General features: G+C 52.9%; 1 protein-coding gene across 1 annotated transcript in view; it reads left to right on the top strand.

Annotated features, from left to right (window-relative positions):
• LRP5 (low density lipoprotein receptor-related protein 5) overlaps positions 1-19,080 on the top strand; it is an 87,547-nt gene that overhangs the window by 10,314 nt on the left and 58,153 nt on the right. The window contains exons 3-4 of the mRNA XM_006893240.1: positions 5,652-5,848; positions 7,568-7,699. Coding sequence (XP_006893302.1) covers positions 5,652-5,848; positions 7,568-7,699 — 329 coding nt within the window. The remainder of the gene's footprint in view (positions 1-5,651; positions 5,849-7,567; positions 7,700-19,080) is intronic.

Genomic DNA, 19,080 nt, shown 5'->3' with positions numbered 1-19,080 from the left:
TTTGTTGTGATCCACACAGTCAAATGCCTTTGCACAGTCAATACATTGATAGCTGCCTCCAAATTGACCTCTAGTGCCAGCCACCATCTCAGTCCTCTAGTGCTGCTGTGGCCAAGTACCACAAGAGGGGGACTTTAACAAACAGAGATCTCTTCTCTCACAGTTTTGGAGACATCCACGCTCAGCCTCCAGGAACACTTTCTCCCTAGATGGCTCTTGATACTAGGAGGTTCCTGGAGCGGGTTCCCGAGTCCACCAGACACACGCTGCTCCAGGCTCTTCCTTCTTGGTGTGTGAGGTCCTTCTTTACATGTCCATGTCTCTTCACATGACGGATCCAGGGAATGTCCCCTGGACCTGAGATATGCTAATCCCATGCTAATCCCCTTACAAGCGATTGGCTGTTGTAACAGGTCACATTATGCAAAGTGATGACATCATTTCATAGCTGCCTATCGTGGGCTGGCCAAGTGGACATGTGCTTTTGATGGACACACTTCAACACATAACAGACACTTAAGGGACAACAGCCTGAGCCCTGGCCTTTTAGTGTCCTCTGGTCACTGGCAGGGGTGAGCCCGTGGTTGTGGTCAGCCCACCTCACTGAGGGTCTCTCTTTGCCCTCACTGACCCCTTTATTTCACCAAAGCTGGGGTCCTCTTCCAGTGACTAGGCATGATGAGAGGTCCAGAGCACGAGCCAGACAGTGGTCTGCTGTGACCCGTAGGTAATCAGTGGATAGTTTTCAGAGGTGGATTGCCAGCCCTTTCTTCCTCATCTAAGTCTAGAAGCTCCAGTGAAACTCATTCACCATGGGTGACCCTGCTGGTGTTTAAGATACGGTGGCATGAAGTCTCTCTCAGGGAGGAGTGATAGGGAATGTCAAAGGATACACTGACAAAGGAGATTAATCAGAACTGGCTTTGACAAGCACTGTGGCAATTGGACAATTAAAACAGACTTTCAAGGGGGGGAAAAAGGAGAGAAGAAGTGGGGAGGAGGGTAGAGAAAATAGTGCAACAATGAATGAATGGAAACCCAAAATCTCTGTAAATGTTCATTAAAACTAATAAAATTTAATAATAATTTAAAAAAGGAAAGAAAAAAAAAGATACAGCGGCATGGCTTCCTGCATCCCCGAGGCACACAGGCCACTGCTGTACAGTGATGTAGAAAGGGTGGTGCTCGTTCGAAGCGGGATGAAGCCAAACCCACCACCGGTGAGTCAACCTGATGCATATTGTTGTAGTTAGGTACCGTCGAGTATGACTCACAGCGACCCTGGGAACAACAGACCTGACGCTGGCCTGGCCTGTGTCGCCCTCATCATCTCTGACACACTCGGGCCCATTGCTGCGGTCACGGTTTGAACCCGTCTGGCTGAGGGTCTTCCTCTCTTGCTGACCCTCCACCTTTCCAGCATGTTGTCCGTCTCCAGGGACTGGCTCCTTCCAGCAACATGCCCAAAGTAGATGAGACGAAGCTGCCCTGTCTTTGCCTCCGTGGAGGAGCCCTCTGGCCACACAGCATCCCTGAAGCACAGAGTAGAGCCACGCCTCGGGGTCTTCCAGATGCATCTTTGCAGAAGCAGACACCACCCCCCTCCTCCTCCTTTGTGGTGGCTAGTGGATTTGAACCGCTGACCTTGCCTTTGGAAGCCCTGACACTTCATCCACTGCACCACCAGGCCTTGCAATGGGGTAGCAATGACTGAAGTCAGTCTCATGTCTAGACAGGTCAGGTTTTGCCACCATATGAAAACAGAAGCTTTCCTGAGGTTTTGGATTTCAGAATTGTGCATCTGATACAGGCCATGGTCTTCGCAATCACTTGTTATGCATCAGAGAGTTGGACAATGACTAGGGAGGATAGAAGGAGAATTGATGCCTTTGAGCTGTGGTACTGGAGAAGAGTATTGAATGTTCCATGGACTGCCAAGAAAACAAACAGATTCATCCTGGAGAGGGTTAAACCAGGCAACTCCTTGGAGGCAAGGATTCTGGGCCCTCGTCTGACATACTTTGGACATATTGTAAGGAGGGACAGGTCCAGTGCAGGAGGGGAAGACCCTCTATGAGGTGGATTGATTCAGTGACTGGGGTAGTCGGGATGGGTGTGTCAGAGGCATTGCGATTGGCACAGGATAGAGCAGGGTTTAGGGCTGTTGTACATAGGGTCACTATGAGTCACAAGCAACTTGACAGCACATAACAACAACAACAAATGAGACCATGGATCAGGGACCCGGCATCTCCACTGCAGGCTGCCCCCAGCCTGCAGGGCTCAGGGTAGGAGCAGAGTCCACCCCATGCTGAACAGAGACCCATATGTCATAGATGCTGAACAAGTGTGTTGATGGTGGTAAATGCTTTTAAGCATGGGCTGGAGGGAGATTGAGGCCTCCCTACCTCGTTACTGTCCCCATGGAAACATCCCTGCTGTGTGTCACGGCTCATGTCAGATCTTGGGGAGCCTCTGGGAAGCTCAAACCCTTGTGTGGGTAGAGACACCGTCTGATCACCCCTGAGTGGTGGGGTGCAGGACCATGGACATGGCCTGGGGTCTCTGGCTGATTTGCTCCCTCTTATCCAGGCCTGTGTGTAACGGGGCAGCCTGAAGCAGCAATCCTGAGGTCTGGAATTGGGAGTGGCTTCGTGGGGACTCCGGCTCTGCTCTGTCCCAAAGCCGAGCGAGGTGTCCCTGGGGTTGCAGCACCTGAAGGGACCTGTTTCCAGGCCGGTCCTCAGGGCTGTTTGTGGAGGCTCTCAGCTCCTCATCATGGGACCTCTTACGGCTGAGTTGTGTGTCCCAGGCCAGACTGGAACATTCTCTTCCAGCATCCCTGTGAGCACAGGTGGGCTGGGCCTGGTTTTTGAGATTTGGAAAGCAAGGCTATCTGAGGGTGCTGTGGTTCTTGGGGAGCTGAGTGGCCTCAGAGTTCTAAAGGGTGACTTACAGACTGGAAAGGCTTCAGGCCAAAGGTTATAATGACAGTGAGAGTGATGGTGGTGATGGTGGTGATCATGACAGTGGTGGTGGTGGTGGTCGTAACGGTGATGGTGACAGTGTGGTGATGATGGTTATGATGACAATGATGATCATGGTGATCATGGTGGTGGTGATGACAGTGGTGATTATGGTGTTGTGACAATGATGGTGGTGATGATGATGGTGGTGGTGGTGGTAGTGGTGACAATGATGGTGTTGACGACAGTGGTGGTCATGGTGATGATGGTGGTGGTGGTGGTGATGACCGTGATGGTTATGGTGGTGGTAATGGTGTAGTAGTGGTGACAAGGATGGTGATGATGACATTGCTGGTCATTGTGATGGTGGTGGTGATGTGATGACAGTGATGGTGACAGTGATGTTTGATGGTGGTGGTGATGGTGTCAGCAGTGGTGATGATGACAGTGGGGGTCATGGTGATGATGGTGGTCATGGTGATGATGGTGGTGATGATGATGGTGGTGGTTATGACAGTGGTGGTCGTGGTGATGATGGTGGTGATGGTGTCAGCGGTGGTGATGGCATTGGTGGTCATGGTGATGATGGTGGTGATGATGATGGTGGTGGTTATGACGGTGGTGGTCATGGTGATGATGGTGGTGATGGTGTCAGCGGTGGTGATGGCATTGGTGGTCATGGTGATGATGGTGGTGGTTATGACAGTGGGGGTCATAGTGATGATGGTGGTGATGGTGGTGATGGTGTCAGCGGTGGTGGTGGTGGCAGTGGCTCACAGTGCTGACAGGATGATGATGATGTTGGTGGCAGTGGTCGTGATAGTGACAGTGGTGATGGTAGTGTGAAGACAGTGATGGTGGTGGTTATGACTGGCGTGATGGTGGTTGTGGTAGTGATAGTGGTTGATGGCGGTGGTGGTGACAGTGGTGATTAATCCTTCTCTAGCATCCAGGAACACTTGTTAGTTTGTTGAATACCCACTCTACCTTGTGAGTGTTTCCTAGCTGGTCCCCTATCGGATGACACACAGAGTGGCTCACAGCTTCCAGGTCCTCTGAGTCCAGCCCCATCCCACGGGCCTCAGTCTGGCTGTTCTAACCAGGTGTGACCACGTCCTATGGACGTGTGCAGGCTGTTCAGGTGTACGCATGGCCCTTGTGAGGGTGTGGGCCCAGGATCTCACAGCCCTCCCCTGCACCTTTAACTGTGACCAAGCTGGGTGGCCACAAGACTTATGTGTGAACCAGAGATGGGCACTCTCCTTTCTCAGCATGTTCTGGGGTCAAATGTCACAGCCCACAAGAGCAGAGGACGTTGTCTGCTCTCTCTACATTGCTCCTGGTTCCCATGATACCAGGAGTGGAGGCAGGTCCAGAACCACCCTCTACAGAGCCTGGGGGGGTCAATGAGCCGAGGGTCAGCACCAAGCTTCCTAAGAGGACCTGGCTGAGGTGAACAGGAGGAGGAGTGACCACCAGAGGAATGCTGGACATCTGTCCTCACTGACATCAGCAAAACAAAAGAGAGAAACTCAATCCCAAATAGACAGAGAAGCAGCAGGGTGGGCTCCGGCCTTCGCCTCAGGGCTTCACCAGTTTTTGTCAGAACCGGAAGCCTGGCCTTCTTTGGGTGAATTTTGTTCCACATTTTCCACCCATTTTGCCAGCACCTCCCGCTGTGACCTCTGTTGGAATGGTCAGTGGTGTGTGGGCACCATCCATTCTGGCCTCGGGCCTGTGGGAGCTGAGATGGGAGTGGTCCGCTGGGCCTTTGGACCAGATACTTCTGCGGATCTTTCCATTTCTTCTCTTTTCTCTCTTGCACCTGTGGTGATGATCACTCCCAAGCTTCTAAGACTCTGGCCACCACTCCCCAAAATAGGATCTAGAACATTGTTTTTTGGATTATTCTGCCAGTTGGCAGGGATGTGCCCGAGTCTGTGGTCCTGAGGCCCCAGGAGGCTCTCAGGATGTCTGGCTGTGGTGACCTTCAGTTAGCGTTGTCTCTGCTGGTGTTCGGACACACTGCTGCAGGCACTCTGTCAGCACATCTTGTTGAGGGTTTTCCTCTTTCTCTGACTTTCCGTTTTTCCACGCATGATGTCCTTCTCCAGGGACTGGGCCACTTGACACCGTGCCCAAGGTATGTGCAGATCCCCCACCATCCCCACTTCGAAGCAGCACCCCGGCTGCACTTGCCCTCACCCCAGTGTCCATGGCTTATCAAGAGTGAACTCTCACTTGCTGGGCACTGTAAAGACACGGAAGAGGAAAGCATTTTCTTATGTTGAAACAAAGTTCCCTTACTCAGGAAAAAAACAAAACAAAACAATAAAGGCCCTTAGAAGCCTAAGCATTCAGCCCTGAGAGTGAGTGGTCAGCAGCTAGGGTCCTGCCCGGCTGCCCAGCGCTGGGTGTATCTTCCTCCGGGCGCCTTATTTGTGTCTTTAGTCTCAGCGAGATGCTTCTGGGGTACATCTATGGGGGTACAGCTCCTGGAACATTCACCTAGGCTTACCTTGCTCATACCTGGCAACTTCTGTTTCATCTCCTGTAAACAGACCAGCAACAGGAGGGACAGCTTTCTGAGCTGAACGCCTGCTTGTCCCCCTGGACTCTCGTCCCCCTGGGCTCTCATCCCCCTGGTTGTGCAGGGCTCTGATGGCTGTCCCCACCTACCTGCAGGCAGAAGGTGGTAGAGGGCAGCCTGACGCACCCCTTTGCCCTGACGCTCTCCGGGGACACGCTGTACTGGACAGACTGGCAGACCCGCTCCATCCACGCCTGCAACAAGAGGACGGGCGAGAAGAGGAAGGAGGTCCTGAGCGCTCTCTACTCCCCCATGGACATCCAGGTGCTCAGTCCGGAGCGCCAGCCGCACTGTGAGTGTGTGAGTGTGTGGCCAGCGGGCGGATGGTGGTCCAGGCCCAGCCCACGGCTCCCTGAGTGTCCAGTGGGTGGGCAGCCTGGTGCCCAGCCCACAGCTTCCTGAATATCTGGAGAGTGGGTGGCCCAGCTCCCAGTATCTCTCTGAATCCTGGATGCCAGGGGCACACTGTCTTCCCAGTGGCAGCCATGGCCGACGCTCAGAGCAGGGCAACAGAAAAGGGGTGCTTCTGACGTAGGGGAGTGTAGAGTACAGGGCAGGAGAGGAAGCCTCTCTGCAGAACACCTCCCCAGGTGTCCTCAGAGCTGGCAGGGGTTCTGCAAGAAAGCTGCCCTGTTTCAATGCCCAGTGCCTCCAGTGGACAGCCAGGCCTCAGGGGCACGGACTCGGCTCCAGGCTACCGCAGCAAAGCTGAGATCATGTGACACAAGGTTCTCAGTTTCTCAATGCACTTGAAAAAGGTCTGTTTACATTATGCTGTTGTGCATGAAGTATGCAATCATGTTAGGAAAAGTTTGAAATGTGACAGTGACCAGAGTGGGGCACAGAGACACAGGATGTGCATGTGCCGCTGGAAAACTGGGGCTGGTAGGATTTCTGGACACAGGGCTTCCACAGCCTTTCATTTGCAAGAAATGTAACACATGCAAAGCACAATGAACGAGGTATGCCTGTATGAATGAGAAATGCACACTATGTTGTGGTCCTTGGCCTGGGGTCCCCAGAGGGCTGTGGCAGAGTCCTTGAGCGGGAAAGGCATGAAACACACCTAGCCACGGCTCCTGTGACCAGTGGCCAGCCTGACCAGGGCCGAGCTTACTCCTTCCAGGAGCTTCCAGCCACGCCATTGGAGAGGGAGTTTGAACTTAAGGTTGAAGGCCATGAGACACTGTTCCCAGCCCGGAGCAGAAGGGAAGATGGGGTCACCGACTGCTCGTATCCACTTGGGCAGTCCCCACGCTCCAGCCAGAGTGGTGGGGCTTCGGGAGAGAGACCCTGCAGACTCTCCGATCCCGTGACTCATTGGGGTTAAAAAGCTCACGGCTCTGTGCAGTAAATATCACCCTTAGGTGACACAGATGTTCAGGTCACCCAACCATTGGTCTCCTGGGGCGTGGCTTCTTTTCTGCTCCGCCTTTGCCCAGGATGGAGGGAGGTGCTGGGAGCAATTGAAAGAGGGGCCGCAAACACATCACAGGTGATTTCACAGAGACAAGAACGGTGTTATGCTCCAGCAGCCCAGTATTGGGGTTCTTAGTCACCCCCACATGGGGCAGCCCAAGATTCTGCTGGTTTGGAAGCCCCCAGAACAGCATCTGGGGAGATGTCTTTTGAGAGGATTAGAAGAAAGGGGGGCCTTTTTGTTGTGGGGCTTGGAGGCAAGATGGGAGGATGCTTATTCTAGGAGACGTGGGGACACAGGGCAGGCGTGGACTTTGAAATGATGGGGACATTTATTATGACAGGTTTGCAGAAAAAGACCACCTGGCAGGGCTGAACGTCCAGGTGGAGAGTGATTTGAGATGAGAGGAGGGGGTGACATTGGGAGAAAGATTTTGTTGATTTGTGAGGAGAGCTTTTGGGTGGGAGGCACCTGGCAGCTCTCATGAGCACCCAGGAGCAGGCGGCTGACTCACTGAGAGCTAGGGGTTGTGGGTGGTGGAGGATGGGCCCCATTCTGGAACGTTCCCTCACCCCACCCTGGCCTCTCCAGTCCACACACAGTGTGAAGAGGACAATGGCGGCTGCTCCCACCTGTGTCTGCTGTCCCCTCAGGAGCCTTTCTACACCTGTGCCTGCCCCACAGGGGTGCAGCTCCAGGACAATGGCAAGACGTGCAAGGCAGGTAAGACAGCTCAAGTGAGCAGGGGGTGGGATGGAAGGAGAGGGAAGGCCCTGCAAGTCCATTCAGGACCCCTAGTGACAGCTTCAGTGGGCTGGTGACACCAGGTGTCCTTGCAGGTACAGGCCAGGTTTCTGCTCATGTCAGGACCCTTCTGCCAACCGTTCATGATCTCAGGCACCTATGTCATTGGCCTCCTTGCAACTTCAGGGTCCCTACTTCTAAAATGTCACCATGACAGCAGATCGAGACCTGGAAGTGAGCACACTGCCCAGTGCATGATAATTGCAATGCGAATCCATGCTGTTACAAAGAAGCAAACAAAACCCATTTTTGTTATCAATAACTTTAGCACTCAAGGCCATTGTGAAACAAGGTGTGAACCCGTAAGCCCCATTATTCTCATGTGAGTGTTTTCTTTCTGTACTTTTCCCAGATCGCACCCTTTTACCCATGGACACTCACACCCTGGTTGGGACAGATGTTAGACAGGAAGGGAGGGAGCGCTCAGATTAGCAACATTGTTACAGATGAGGATAATGAAAGTCACTCAAGGTTCTATGGAAGACTCTAGATCAAAAGGGGGAAAATAAGTAACAACATTAAATTCTTTTGGAATCCAGACTTTTCTGACACCATGGATGCTAGATGAACCCTGAAACTATTGCCCTGTGCTTCTATTTAAACTTTCAGCCAAAATTATCCCCTGAAATCTTCTTAAAGCCAAATGCTTGTTTCACTTCATCTGTTAAGGATGTGCTCTCTCATGGGAACGGTCTGTGTGGGATAGAGGAGACAAAATCCTTGAGGATTTTGAGAGGAAGCTTAGCGGCAGTGAGGATATTGACTGTGGGGAGAGACTCACAAGAGCCTGAGCGACATTGCAGCACTTGAATACCAGAGCCCCGGCTGGCTGGCCCTTGGCTGAGCCTGGACATTGTGATTTTTCTGCAAATGTTAACTGACTGGGAGCAGAGCAGCCACGGGGTGCTAGGGGGCGCTAGACCATGAGCCCATTGTCCATGGAGGCTGCCTGGGGTTGGAGGACCACCCTCTGCATCCCAGTCTGGCGGGCTTCTGGGAGGAGGTGTTGCCAGCAGGCTGGACAGCTCCGGTGTCTCCATGGCTGCAGCCCTCTTGCCCTGTGAGGTGACACTGACCCCTCAGACGCCTGTGGGCTGTCACCTGTGGATTAGCAGAGAGCCCTGGCCTTCCGGCTGGAAGCACTACCAGACCAGAGCTACCGGGCAGAGGTGCTGATGGTGCGGCTCTGGCATCATGTGTCTGGGAATGCGGCCTTGGGGATGTATTCCCACAGCAGCCCTGTACCCCTCTCCCTCTCAGTGGCCTCATAAGACCTGTCTTCATGCCCCCAGCTGTGCCTCCAACTGTGAAAGACACTGCCTTTCACAAATCGCTCAGCATGGAGAATGCCAAGTTCACAGAAGAAAAACGTTTTTGTTGTCACTAGAGAAGCCTGGCTTGGGTGGGAGTGTGGGCTCGGCTGGGGATCCCAGGGTTGGGATGGGGGCTGGGGGCTTCTTCTCAGAGCCTCCCCCCACCACCACAAAGGAGAACAAAGCTCACAGAAGAGAGGAAGGAGGCTCACTTTGCATGACAATGGGGTTGTTTCTTTCCTTTTAAAATAAAAAGTGGTTCCCAAGCTTGGCCCCTTGAAGGTCTCACAAAGCCAGAAAACCCCAAGCCTGTTGCTGTGGTCCCAGTTCCCGGTCTGACACATCAGCCCCTGGCGAGAGCAGGGAATTGTCTGTCCAGTGACTGGCTTTTCAGTCCACCACCAGGCCTTTCTTCTCAGGTGCCTTAGATGGACTTAAACTTCCCACTTTTCAGTTAGGAATCCAGCTTATTCACTGTAACCCTGAGGGCCCCAGGCTGCCCTCATGGCCTCGGCCGTTACTGTGTGGTCTGGGGGCTGCTGGCTTCATAACATGCAGGCCCTGCACCCCGTTATTGTTGAATCTACCCGCTGGCAGGCAGTGTGGACCTGGGCTGGCATGGTTCTCTGGAAGGTTCATGATGTTAAGTAGCATTTCAAGGGCTGGCCTCCACGTCAGCTTTCTGGAAACTGGAGATGGTTCTAAAATCTCTCCCCACCTCTCTGAATCCAGAGAGGGAGTGAGAAATGGATTCTGGCCTCAAGCTTAAGGTGCGCTCAGGGATCCAGGCATACCTCTCATAATTGTAGGCGAGTCTCGGATGGGGTGAGTGGGGAATGAGGGCCGGAGGGGCTGTGGGCCTGGGCTTCACAAAAGAGTGGGGTCACATTGCCACAGAGCGGGCTTCTAAAGGGCTGTTGAGCATCGCCGTCGCCTGACTGACCTTACCGGGGAATGTTCGGAGACAGTAAATCCCATCCTCCCACAGAGCAGCTGGGGGATTCGAACCGCGCGTGTTTGGGATTGCAGCACAGCTTCTTGCCACTAGACCACCAGAGCTCCGCAACTCTCCTACTTCCTGATTTTTATCTCTTGCTACAAATATGTTAAAGGAAGACATTTACCTGAAGGGGAGGCCTGGTGGTGCATTGAGTTCAGTGTTGGACTTGTTTCTGGACCAAAAGGTCAGAAGTTCAAACCTCTTAGTTTGCAAGCGAAAGGGGAGTGAGATGACCTGCTGGGGAGCTGGTGCCTAGGAACCCAGGGTCACCCATTTTGTATAATATTTCATGAATTCTTTGTTTTTCAATGTGGCGTAGTATTCCATTGTGTGAATATACCACAGCTTCTCTATCCATTTGTTATTGATGGGCACTTGGATTGTTTCCAGCTCTTTGCTACTGTGAACAAAGCCACGATAAACATGGGTGTGCATATATCTCCCTGGGTGGTGGTTATGGTTTCTTTAGGGTATATTCCCAGTAGTTGAATTGCTGGGTCAAAATGGTATCTCTATTTGCAACGTTTTGAGAAAGCGCCATACCACCTTCCATAGTGGTTGCACCATTTTACACTCCCACCAACAGTGAATCAGGGTTCCAGTTTCTCCACAACCTCGCCAGCATTTGTTGCTTGCTGTTCTGTTAAATTTTGCTATTCTTACTGGGGTGAGATGATATCTCATAGTTGTGCGCCTTGGAATCCATGGGGGCCGCCGTGCCCTGGCCTGTGAGGTCCTGGGGAGTCACGGATTTAACCCTCATCCCCTACCTGAAAGGGTAGCCGCGTGCCCTCAGGCAGCGAGTGGCACATGGTGGGTACCATGGACCCCCCACAGGAGGTGGTTTAGAAACTCTAGTGGCACTGTGGTTAAAGTACTTGCCTGCCAGCTGAACGTTGGGTGGGTGAGGCCCAGCGGCTGTTTGAGGGGAGGAAAATGGGGCAGTGAGCCTCCGAAAGGTCCTTGTCCTTGTTGTTAGGTGCCATCCGTTTGACCATGACCCCCCACAAGCAGCCGATCTGAACTTGGTTCCCATCCTCGCGACTTCAGTCACACTCAGCCTGTTGTTATGGTCACTGTGTCTGTCTGTCCTGTGGAGGGGCTTCCCTTCCTCCTCTGACCCTCCCCCTTTCCTACATGAGGTCTGGGGGACTGGGCCCTCCTAACAGCACACCCAAAGCCTGTGACCCCGACTTATACCGTCCTGGCCTCTCAGGAGTACCAGGTCGTACTACTTCCAAGACAGGTCTCTGTTCTCTGATCAGCCCCTGGGTTACCCAGTGCCCTTTGCCAACAGCACAGCTCAGAGGCATCACTTTTTCTTTGGTCTTCCTTATTCATTGTCCAACTTCCAGGTGCAGAGGAAACAACTGATAGTACTGTAACTGGGATCAAGTGCATCTTAGTCTTTAAACTGACAGAAAGGTCGCAGCTGTCCTACGCTGTCCCATGTGGTTCTGGGGCTTAGAATCCCCTCCCCGATTGCGGTTTGGTCCCGGTGTGGAGTAAGTGTTGCTGTTAGGTGCCATTGAGTTAAGTATGACTCATAGCGACCTGGTGAACAATAGCTCTGAACCCTCCCTGTCCCACGCTGCGTCCTCTCATCTCTGACACACTCAAGCCCATTGCTGGGTCACTGGGCCATCCCACCCGGTGAGGTTCTTTCTCTCCTTTGCTGTCTATCCACCTTCCCGAGCACGATGCGCCTCTCCAGGGAACAACCTCTCCTCGCAACCTGCCCAAAGCATGTGAGACAGAGCTTCACCGTCTTTGCCTCCAAGGAGCGTTCTCGCTACGCCTTCTCCAAGACGTGGCTGTTTGTTATTTTGACAGTCCATGGGATATTCAGCACTCTTCTCCAACACTGTGGCCCAAAGGCAGCATCTCTTCTGTCATCCAGCTCTCATACGCATAGCAAGTGATTGAAAAGACCGTGCCCTGAACCAGGTGCACCTTACTCCTCACACTGACCTCATTGCTCCTCAGTAATTTGGAGAGGTCCCTGGCTCCAGACTTTCCCAGTGCGGTACGTCTTCTGATCTCCTGACTGCTGGTACCGAGGTATTATGGATCTGAGATAAAATCATTGGCAGTCTCAATCATTTCTTCATCTGTTGTGATGTTGTTTATTGGTCCAGTGGTGAGGACTTTTGTCTTCTTGGTGTTGAAATATGATCCATATTGAAGGCTGCATTCCTTTATCTTCTACAGCAAGTGCTTCAAGTCCTCCTCTCTTTCAGCAAACAAGGTTGTGTCATCTGTATAATGAAGGTGATTGATGAGTCTCCCTCCAATCCTGATGCCACATTCCTCCGTTTTTTGGGGTTTTTTAGGAAAATATGGATTGCTTCACAAATTTGCGTGTGATCCTTGCTCAGGGGCCATGCTAATCTTCTCTGTATCGTTCCAGTTTTAGTCTCTGTGCTGCCAAAGCGAACACTTCACATTCCTCTGCGTAAAGTCCAGCTTCTCCAGTAATCTGCGGACATATGGATTGAATAGGATTAGATGTGGAGCATAGCTTTTATTGAGGCGAGGCATGCGTCATGAAAAATGCCTCGAGTCCATTGCTGGTGGTGGACGAACCTTGTGAGCCTGACGCATTGTGTCTTGTTGGCTGTTTCCTATCACGATGGCGCCTGGAGGTCGCAGCAAGCGATGACCTCATGCGGGCGGCCATCGAGGAGGACGTCGGGCTGGCGGAGGACTCTCCCAGGGCTGGTTAACTGCTTGGAGATAGAGTCCTGCGGGCGCCTCCTGATCTTAGAATCATGGTGGATGCATCAGCGTCCTGCATTCGTGATGAGTCGGGTGTCCGTGCCAAGCCTGCTGAGGGACACTGACGAAAGGAAAGGTCTGCTGAGGAGGGCGCACAAGTGACAGACAGAGGCTGTGTTGGTGCGACTTCCAGGTGTGACCCTGAGGCGAAGCGGCCAGGCTGTGGGTGGTGGGCCCTGTGTGGAGCAGGAGGAAATTCACCGACAGCTTGGATGGTTTCGGCCGACCCCACAGATAGACCCTGCTGTTGTAGGTCTTGTGTGCAGTGCAGTTCCAGCTGTTTGTTGCCTGAGCCTAGGACCCGAATCCCAGCGGTGTCCTGGGGTGCTGGGTGGGGCCTGAGTCGTGGGTGGGTGGGTGGACGGTGGTGGCTGTGTGTATGGTGGTCGGTGTTGGTAGTGGTTCCCCTTCATGTGTGAAGGTGAAAGTGAATGATGGGGACGGCTCGTGTGTGTGTGTGTGTGTGTGTGTGTGTGTGTGTATGTGATGGGTCAGGGAGGGTGGTGGTACCCCCTTATATGTGGGATTGGAGGTTGAGCTGATGTCCCTTCCTGTGTGGGGCTGGGACACAGAGGTGACACTGGTCGTGTGTGGGGATAGAGGAGGGCGGTGGCACCCTGTCTTGTGTGGGAGTGAGGGACAGAGGTGATGCTCCTGGCGGGGGTAGGGGACAAAGGTGACACCCTTTGCTGTGTGAGGATAGAGCCCGGTGGTAGCCACAGTCCTGGGTGGTTTCATCTGGAAGAGGTCTGAACGCAGTGAGGTGGGTTGGTGGAGGAGGAAGGCCTGCCTGTTGGCACACAGGAGCCGGGACTGGGTGTGGACTTGGAAGTGGAGCCGGGCAGGCGGCTAGTCATACCAAGAGAGGGGCCATTCCCTGAATGTTTGGGCCCAGAAGTAGACACCGAGGCTGAGGACCAGGAGAGCTGGGAGGGGAGTGTGTGAAGTGGACCCACTCGCGTGGCCAGAGAGGTGAGGGTCAGGAGGCAGCACTGGGGGGAGAGAGCTGGGGTAGGACTGAGCATTGCTGAGTCAGTCACCCCTTTAGAGGCACATAGATTCCTAACCCCCAGACCCATTCTCAGAGTCTGCATGAGGGAGAATGTTGGGGATCAGGGTGAGTACCCACAGACTCCAGGGTAAATAGCCAGCAGAGTCTGTAACAGACAGAGTGACCACAGGGTGGTCAGGGTGACATACCACAGTGCACTGTCTCAGTCACCCAGTGCTGCTGTCACACAGACCTCACAGTGCACTCAGTCACCCAGTGCTGCTGTCACAGACCCCCCCCAGTGCGCTGTCTCAGTCACCCAGTGCTGCTGTCACAGAGACAACCCAGTGCACTGTCTCAGTCACCCAGTGCTGCTGTCACAGACACCATAGTGCACTGTCTCAGTCACCCAGTGCTGCTGTCACAGACACCACAGTGCACTGTCAGTTATCTATGGCTGCTACAACAGAAATTGGAAGGTTTTAACAAAAAGATATGTGTTCTTTTTCCCAGTTTAGGAAGCTGCTGTTGGTAGTTGTGGTCAGGTCTACTAAGAGTCAAAGCTACCCTAGGACTAAAAGACTGGGATCCTTTCCTGCTCCACTCCCCACCTTGGCCTGTGTCAAGGAATTTGCAAGTCAGCTACATGGCCAACTCACTGGATGATATTCCTATTTGTACTAATTTTAAAAAGATAGAAATTACTGGAATAAGATCATTAGTATTACATGCAAATTAAATCTTGCTGAAAAAAATAGTTGGAACAATGTATTGACAACAAACAACCAGAAACTTGAGTGTGATTCAGACAGGAGCAAGGTAGAAGGGGTCTAATTTCCTATATCAAATGCGTCTTGGCTGAAAACGAGTGGGAGAAGATGCTTCTTTATGTTTGATTGACTATGCAAGGACATTTGAGCGTGTGGACCATGACAAATTATGGACAACATTGAGAAGGATGGGAATCCCAGAACACTCGCGTGTAGTCACACGAAAGCCACACACAGACAAGAAGCAGTTGTCCAAACAGAACAAGGGAACAGTAAATGGTTTCAAAGCAGGAGAGAGGTGAACACCACCGGTACATCCTTTCTCTGTCCCTATTCAATACGCACGTTGAGATCGCTAGAGAAGCCGTACTTTATGTAGGAGAGTGTGCCGTCAGAGTCGGGAGAAACTCACCAACAGCCTATGTTACACGGGTGACACAGCCTTGCTTGCAGGAAGTGAGGAAGGCTTGAAGCACTTGCTGCAGAAGGTCGAAGACTGAGAGCCTTCAATAGGGATTGCATCTCAACGTCGAGAAAACAAAAATGCTCACCACTCGACCAATAGGCAACAGAATAATGGGTGGAGAAAAGATTGAAGCTGCCAATGATTTTGTATCACTCAGAAGCCACAGGCAGCATCCAGGGTGGCGGCAGTTAGATGTCAAAGGATGCGTTACATCGGGAGTATCTGCTGTCAGGTTCCCCTCAAACATGCTAAGGAGCGATGATGTCCCTTCAAAGATCCAAGTCATGGTATTTTCAGAAGCTTCCTGTGCATCTGAAAGTGGGATGATGCAGAAGGATGACTGAAGAACAGATGTCTTTGGTTGTCGTGTCTGTAAAGAATATTGACTGTCCCATGGACAAGAAGAGAACAAATCTGGCCTGGAGGAGTTAACAACCAGGATACTCTGTAGAGGCATCCTGCCAGGAGGGGCCAGTCTTTGCAGAACATTCTCATGGTGGGAGATCAGAGAAAGAGAAGCTGTTAGTTCCCCGTCGAGATATACTGACGTGGTGACAGGCACAGCGGGCCGAGCACGTCTGCGATCGTGAGGACATCGTAAGATGGACTGTGGTTCTGATCTGTTCCTGTGTCACCGTCCACTCAACGGCACGTAACAGTGAAGACTGTGTGCTTCCTGTGGTCCTTGTTTGCAGCAGTCCTAAGCTTTCCCGCCTCCCAGGCTTTATTCCTGGTCAAGCTCTCCCCTTTTACCTTGTGTGGTTTGTGAGTGTTACTCTTCGCCTCACTGGCCTGGCTCCTGGCTAGAGCTGACCCTTAGGGCTGAGATTCCCTGCCTTCTCAGTTTACTGCTGGAACCCTGGGAGACTGAGACAGCCTCTTTGCTTGTCCTTTAAGTCCTGGAGTTCTTGGGCCCAGGAGCCCCTCAGATTCCTCCCTGTGGAGGCCCTGTGGGTGGTGGTGACAGCGGCTGGCTTTGGGGCTCAGTGTCCCCAGCTCTGTGCCCCCTGAATGAGGCCATGAAGGTGCCGAGAACACAGAGCTGTGGAAGTAAACAGCTCCTTGTGCCCAGCTCAGCCCCGGAGGGTGAGACTGGGGGTTGCCGTGCTGTGACCTTGTCGTGTGTGGTGGGCGCACAGGTGGTCCTTCCTGGGCTGACCAGGACCACCCGCACCCTCAGTGCCTAGCCAGGCCTCTCCCGGCCTCAGTGTGGACAGTGGGGCGCGGCCCTTGGCCCCTCCCAGCCTCCCTGCAGCGCTGCCAGCTCTGTTCAGCCCATGTTTTTCCAATTATGTGGAATGGGCTAAAAACAGCAGGAGCGGGGCCTCATTAGGGAGCTGGCGCCCCGGGATCCCGCCCTTGGAGGCCCCTCCTATCCACTTCTTCTGGGACCTACTTGCCCTCTGGACACTGCTCCCCATGTGGGACCGAATGGCAGCACTTGTGGCTTGGGGGGGGGTCCCCACACTGTGGTAACAAATTACTTTGCTGGGAGCATGCTGGCCCTGCGGCCACAGGGTGGTGGCTGGGCTGTGGGGTTCAGTAAGCCCAGGGCCTGCCAGGCTGGGCTGTCTCTGTGTCTGGGGACCCTGTGGTGTGAGATGCTGATTCAGGCTGCGTGTTGTCCTGCAGCTGTTCACCCCAATAGGAAAGAGAAGGCGGGGCTCATGGGGCACCCTGGGGAACAGAGGGGTCTAGTGTTGGGGTCTGACAGCAGCCTGACAACTGAGGAGACCTCTCCCAGCCCCTGTCTGTGCGGGGGGATTAGCTGAGGTGGTGGGATAAGGGACATTTGTTCCGAGCCTGGCTGTCTTGTCACTTGTCAGAGCAGCAGGCGAGGGGAGGGGAGGCCCCATGGGAGGAACCACCATGGCTGGGCTGGGCTAGCTTGGTAAACACTGTAGACTGAAGCTCTGATCAAGACGAGAGCAGGTCCCAGCCCCCACATGGTGTGGCCTCAGACGTTCACACGGTGACACGCATGGAGATGGATTTGTTTTAACTTTTTATTGTGAATTGGGTGGAAGTTTCCAGAGCAGCTTGGTTTTCCATTCAACCGTCCATACACCTTATTTCCCCACTTTGTGACCACACCTTCTCTCTTCCTCCCTGTGTATCTCATTTCCATCAAACCCGTGTGTGTGTCCCCCCCCCCCCCGTTCCACCCCTGGGTCAGTGCCGCCCTTCTAACTAGCACAGTGGGTTGTTCTAGGGAGTGTGTTCCTCCCTTGTGATCACTGTACAGGCCTCCATAGAAACAGTACCTCTTCCCAGCACTCGCCCCTCCTGAAAACATGCCCCAAGTACGTGAGGCCAAGTTCCGCCAGGCTGAGCTCGAGCTTGTTGGACGTGAGGCACGTGGGATACGTCAGGGTTGCCATTGCTGCTCCTAAGGGAGCACTCGACAGCACCTCACACCGATAGTGAAGGACGTGGAAAGGAACGTGAACTTTTGTTTTGAGGGGAGCAGAAACCTGGCCTGCTGGACAGTGTTTCTTTGACGTTATTTGAATTCTTGCTTTATTTTACAGTTGTCTATACACAAACACAGAGTATCCACGAAGTCGTCCATTCCTACAGGGACAGGGTGGTGACACTGATGTCATTGCTGCAGTTGGCCGCTGTTGCTGCCTTTTCTGAGTTAACCATCCCCACGAACACAAACTGGCCTGCCTTCAAATCTTTCGAGTCTCCATTGTCAATGACCGCTGTTCACAGAGACCTACTTCTGAAAATCCAACTGCTGAAAGACCTGCTTGGAGCTCAGGTGTCCTCTGACCTGTGTCCCCTGACACTCGTGGTCACACCTGTCAGTGTGGCAGGTGGTGTGGTAATGGACATGCAGACTCACCTCTGGGCTATCACAGGTCTGGTCGCAGATCACGGCGGTCAAGCCAGTGTTGACAGAAGGGACGTACACGTTCCTCAGTGCATGGAAAACATTATGTTTGCAGCGAACTGTTGTCTCTTAAATGTGAGGTGGTGGTGTTATTGTTGTTAGGTGCCGTCAGGTCAACTATGACTCAGGTGACGCCAGGAGCAGCCAACCTGAACCCTGCGCTGTCCTGTGCCGTCCTCACCACGTCCGACACACTACAGCCCGCTGCTGACGTCACTGCATCAGTCCATCTCATTGGGGGTCTTCCTCTCTTTCACTGACCCCCCATCTTTGCAAGCATGATGTCCCTCTCCAATGCTGTTAGGTGCTGTCGAATCAAACATGACTCTTAGCGACCGTATGCATGACAGATCTGAACCCCGCCCTGGGCCGTCCTCACAATCCCTGGCACTGTAAAGCCCATTGAGCGTGATGAGGACGTTTGAAATGTGAGGAGGACAGAACAGGACCCAGAGCCCGAAGTGAGCACATACTGTTAGAAAGCATAGCGCCTGTGTGATATTAGACCGTGTTGGGTGGAGCTCCCCGATGAAAACAAGCTTGGAAGCACGAGTGGCATCCAGGTCTGAAACAGCTTGCCTCTGGAAACCCTGTGAACTTGGAGAAACGAAGAAAGGTATACAAGTGTTCAGGTCTTCTGTTCATAGAATTGCTTTGACTCGATGGCACTTAACAACAACAACGATTTGTTACAGCCAAGTTGCCACGATCTTTCAATCTATAAAAAACACTGTCTGCAAGGGAGCTCTGGTGGCCTAGTGGCAGGAAGCTGTGCTGCAATTCTGAAGGCATGCAGTTCGAATCCAACAGATGTTCTGCTGGAGGAGGGGCAGATGCCGCCTGTGTGATTAACCGCCTCTGAACACCTGATGGAGGATCAGCTGTGGGTCGGTTCCAACTTAATGGTACACAGCAACAACAACAACAAATATGTATATAAAATGGTGCAGTGCTATTAACCATGGATGCATTTCTTAGCCATCTTTTTAGTATGCATTTATATGTCTTTAAGAAAATGAGTGCTGGTGGCATGGTGGAGTAAGCCCTGCGCTGCTGGTCGAGAGGTCAGTGGTTTGAATCTGC

The sequence above is a fragment of the Elephantulus edwardii genome, unplaced genomic scaffold (assembly GCF_000299155.1).
Source record: "Elephantulus edwardii isolate Elephantulus edwardi_28Jun2011 unplaced genomic scaffold, EleEdw1.0 scaffold00126, whole genome shotgun sequence".
NCBI classification, from domain to species: domain Eukaryota; kingdom Metazoa; phylum Chordata; class Mammalia; order Macroscelidea; family Macroscelididae; genus Elephantulus; species Elephantulus edwardii.
Note: the sequence above shows the minus strand (reverse complement) of the source record. Positions and strands in the feature narration are given on the sequence as shown.